Below are 3718 nucleotides of genomic sequence, written 5' to 3'. Positions count from 1 at the left end.
TAGTCCTGCAAAGGGCTGTGGTATCGGTGCACCTACTGACATACCCGACATCATGTACCTGAGCATATCATCCTGTCGGTGGTGGCTCTGCATGGTCCACTGGTGGTCAACCCGCATCCTGATGTCCATCTGATCCAACCTCTCCTGTGTGTAGTCAAAAGCAGCTTCGGGAGTGAACGGGTCGGGTCTCGGCGGTCTAACCGGCTGTGGTGGTGGGACCGCCCGCCTCTCTCGAGGTACCGGCTGTCGTGGTGGAGGAGCACCAACCTCATGGTTCCACTCTGGTGGATCCGAGTGGGTAAGAATACCTGCCAACTGAAGGTCCACAACACCCCAACGAACTGTAGGCATACCCTCATTCATCTGATCAAGCTTGTACTTTGTGAGGGCCCGAATATTCTTTGCCAACCTAGCTATGTAAGGGCCCATATCCATAGCAGCCCTTTTACCTCCCCGACGAGGCCTATTGAATGACGACGCGAAAAAACTAGCCAAGTTCCAGTTCCGCTTCTCCACCATACACATCAAGGCGAAAATATCTAGCCAATTTGCCTTGTTTTCCCCCGACTTTCTCGCCACCACGGTCGTCGCTAACATCTTTAAAACATACCTGTAAATCGGATCACGAACCGATGAGATAAGGTTCGTGTGCGAGAACAATTGTGTCGAGATCAAATCCCAAAATTCACCCAATTCCGCCGGGCCCAAACTCTTCGGCCGAGCATGAGTAAACACACCCCTTAAGCCATTAACGAACTCTTACGTCGCCACTTCTTCCGGCGTATACAAACCCAATGCCACTCCAAATTGAGGTATAGACATCTCATACAAATTTCGCCCCAAAGAAAATGATACCGCATTAGCTTCAGAAAATGCACCCTCCTTGTGACGGAAGGTACAATGAAACTCTATAGTAAGCTCGGTATATTGCGTCTCTTCACACGCATCCATAGCCATCCGTAACCTTGGTCCTAACAACTCCGCGACCCTATCACTAGCCCCCATACTCTCCAACCATTCCCAATCTATGATCCGATGTTCCAAAGTTTGGGTTACCACATACTTTTTCATCTTAACCCTTTCTTAAGTATCTTCTTCAAAATCTAACATCGGATGATCACTCAACTTGTCAATCTTGGCGTACACTCTCCTATCATTCCCACGATACTTGATTCTTCTCTTCCTTGGGTTTGACGAGGACCCTGCACCTGACATGATCTGCAAAATAAGAAATATTTGACAAGAAAACAATGCAGATTATTAGTACCACGAGCTATTTTTGGTATTTTTAATTTTTTTTTTAAAAAGACAAAGAAAAACAATAAAGAAATAGCCGTATAGCATTTCGTTCGCAGCTAATTTCGAAAAAAAATGGGTTACCGTTTACAAAGGCGTAAGTTACACATCATTCCGCCCGAATGGAGATTGAGTACGGGCAAAAAGTTGTGAACTTGTACATGCATATAAGTAAACCCGACACTAGACTCAAACTACTATCCTAAAAACACTTCTAGACTCACGACTCGAACGAACTATGACTCAATGTACACTATCTCCTCCCGGCACTTTAATTGTCCTCAATTAAGCATAAGTGCCAAAATATCCCCACACTTGAGGCGAAAACACGTGAGAGTTGGACATTTTAAACCTTGACATAACATTGGTAGCAACAAAATCTGTTAAGAAAACTAATTTGATTTGCAAAAATCAGTTCAAAAACTTATTTTTTTAGCAAAAAACCATAGTTATACCCAAACAAACCCGCGAAGCTTAAACATGATGCCTAGTGGTCCAAACATACCCCATAAGTGTCCAACAATCTCAAGCAAACCAACCCGAACCATCCGCAGACCCGATTTGTATGTAAAAATCCAAACATTAGCACCCACATACCACTAACATGACAAAAAGGAGCAAAAATTCTAACTTTAAGACCCTACACAAACCCTAACACCAAGACAAGACTGACCCGACACTAAAACAAGGCAATAAAGCTACCTACTAGTGAGAAATTACAAGAAACATACCTCGGAATCGGATTGAACAAGAAAAATGAAGTCTTGAACTTTTTTGCACACGAATTTTCCCAAAATCGTGAAAATGGGGTGAGAAATCGGGTGAAATAGATGGCTAAGATTGTGGGGAACTTGATTGTGGTGATTTAGGAAGAAAAATGGAGTGATTTGGTGAAGAAACGAGTGAGTTATGGTGATTTAGGTAAAATTTGCGTTTTAGGGTTTTGAAAGGGGAAAGAATGAGATCTGCAGCGAACAGGGTCATTTGAAACGTTTTGAAAAGGTTCACATAGGCGTCGCGTGACGCGTAGGGGGTGCCCTAGGGCCTCGCGTAACGCGGCGGTCCACTTTTAAATTGTTTTTGACCCTTTACCCCTCGCGTGACGCGAAGGGGCTAGGCGTCGCGCGAGGGTCCGTTTTTGGCAGAATGTTTCGTGCAAATTCAAGTTCCATGCCTTAGAAAATTTTCAGAACTTTTCCCAACCCAACCAAAAACCTCAAAAATGTTTCTAAGTGTCTAAAACACTTACCTGGGACCTCTTTTCTCGTGCCTTCTCCGTTCCGTAGCGATGATGAAACCTGCAAAATTCTCAACGACACAAAACACAAACCGAAAAACTACGAAAAACTACGAAAAATTAAGAAATTTACAAACGGTACATACTCTACACGTGAAGCTTTTCGCGCTCACTGTTCGGCAAAGGTAGGTGGGTCCTCTAGAGGAATTTCTTCCTCTTCAGTAGTATCAATAGGACCTCCCAAGTAATGTTTCAGTCTATGGCCGTTTACCTTCCACACACCTTTGTCGACTTCATCGTATAGCTCAACCGTGCCGTATGGAAACACTTCTTTCACCACATACGGGCCACTCCACCTCGATTTCAATTTTCCTGCTATCAATTTCAACCGTGAATTGAACAAAAGTACTTTATCACCTACCTTAAAATCTTTCAAACCTCTCAACCGCCTATCATGCAATGCCTTAGTTTTCTCCTTGATGCTCCATGATCTTTCATAAGCGGCATCCCTCAATGCTTCCAACTCATGAATCTGGAAGAATCTCCTCCTTGCGGCTTCGGTAAGGTCAAGGTTTACGGTTTTTAATGCCCACAACGCCCTATGCTCTAATTCTACCAGAAGATGGCAAGCTTTGCCATACACGATCATAAAGGGTGTTGTGCCTAACGGTGTCTTATAGGCGGTACGGAATGCCCACAAAGCGTCGTCGAGCTTTTCCGACCAATCCTTTCTACTTTTTCCTACCGTTTTCTCTAAGATTCTCTTCACCCCTCGGTTAGCATTCTCTACTTGGCCACTAGTTTGCGGGTGGTACGCGGTAGAAAGACGATGAGTGACACCGTAGCGTGCAAGTGCCTTTTCCATGGCGGAATTGCAAAAATGCGTGCCACGGTCACTTATGATAGCTTTAGGGACTCCGAAACGCGTAAACAACTTCTTAAGGAATCTCACCACCACTCGGGCATCATTGGTGGGCAAAGGTTGAGCTTCGACCCACTTCGAAACGTAGTCAATGGCCACGAGGATGTACCTATTCCCACTAGAGGATGGGAAAGGTCCCATGAAGTCAATGCCCCATACGTCAAAGATTTCCAAGACTTGGATGGGATTTTGAGGCATTTCATCCTTGGATGAGATGTTGCCGGTACGTTGGCAACGGTCACAAGTCCTAACAAACTCTACGG

The 3718-nt window shown here is 44.6% G+C and overlaps 1 protein-coding gene across 1 annotated transcript; it reads right to left on the bottom strand.

Annotated features, from left to right (window-relative positions):
• Positions 1-1083: 1083 nt before the first annotated feature.
• On the bottom strand, positions 1084-3398 carry LOC118490356. The gene is made up of 3 exons (XM_035987943.1): positions 2707-3398; positions 2546-2594; positions 1084-1218 (listed from the first exon to the last, which is right to left on the bottom strand). The coding sequence occupies exons 1-3, from the start codon at positions 3396-3398 to the stop codon at positions 1084-1086; spliced, it is 876 nt and encodes a 291-aa protein (XP_035843836.1).
• Between the last annotated feature and the right edge of the window lie 320 nt (positions 3399-3718).

Source organism: Helianthus annuus, chromosome 3 (assembly GCF_002127325.2).
Source record: "Helianthus annuus cultivar XRQ/B chromosome 3, HanXRQr2.0-SUNRISE, whole genome shotgun sequence".
Lineage (NCBI taxonomy): Eukaryota > Viridiplantae > Streptophyta > Magnoliopsida > Asterales > Asteraceae > Helianthus > Helianthus annuus.
This window is presented reverse-complemented; position numbering and strand designations above follow the sequence as displayed.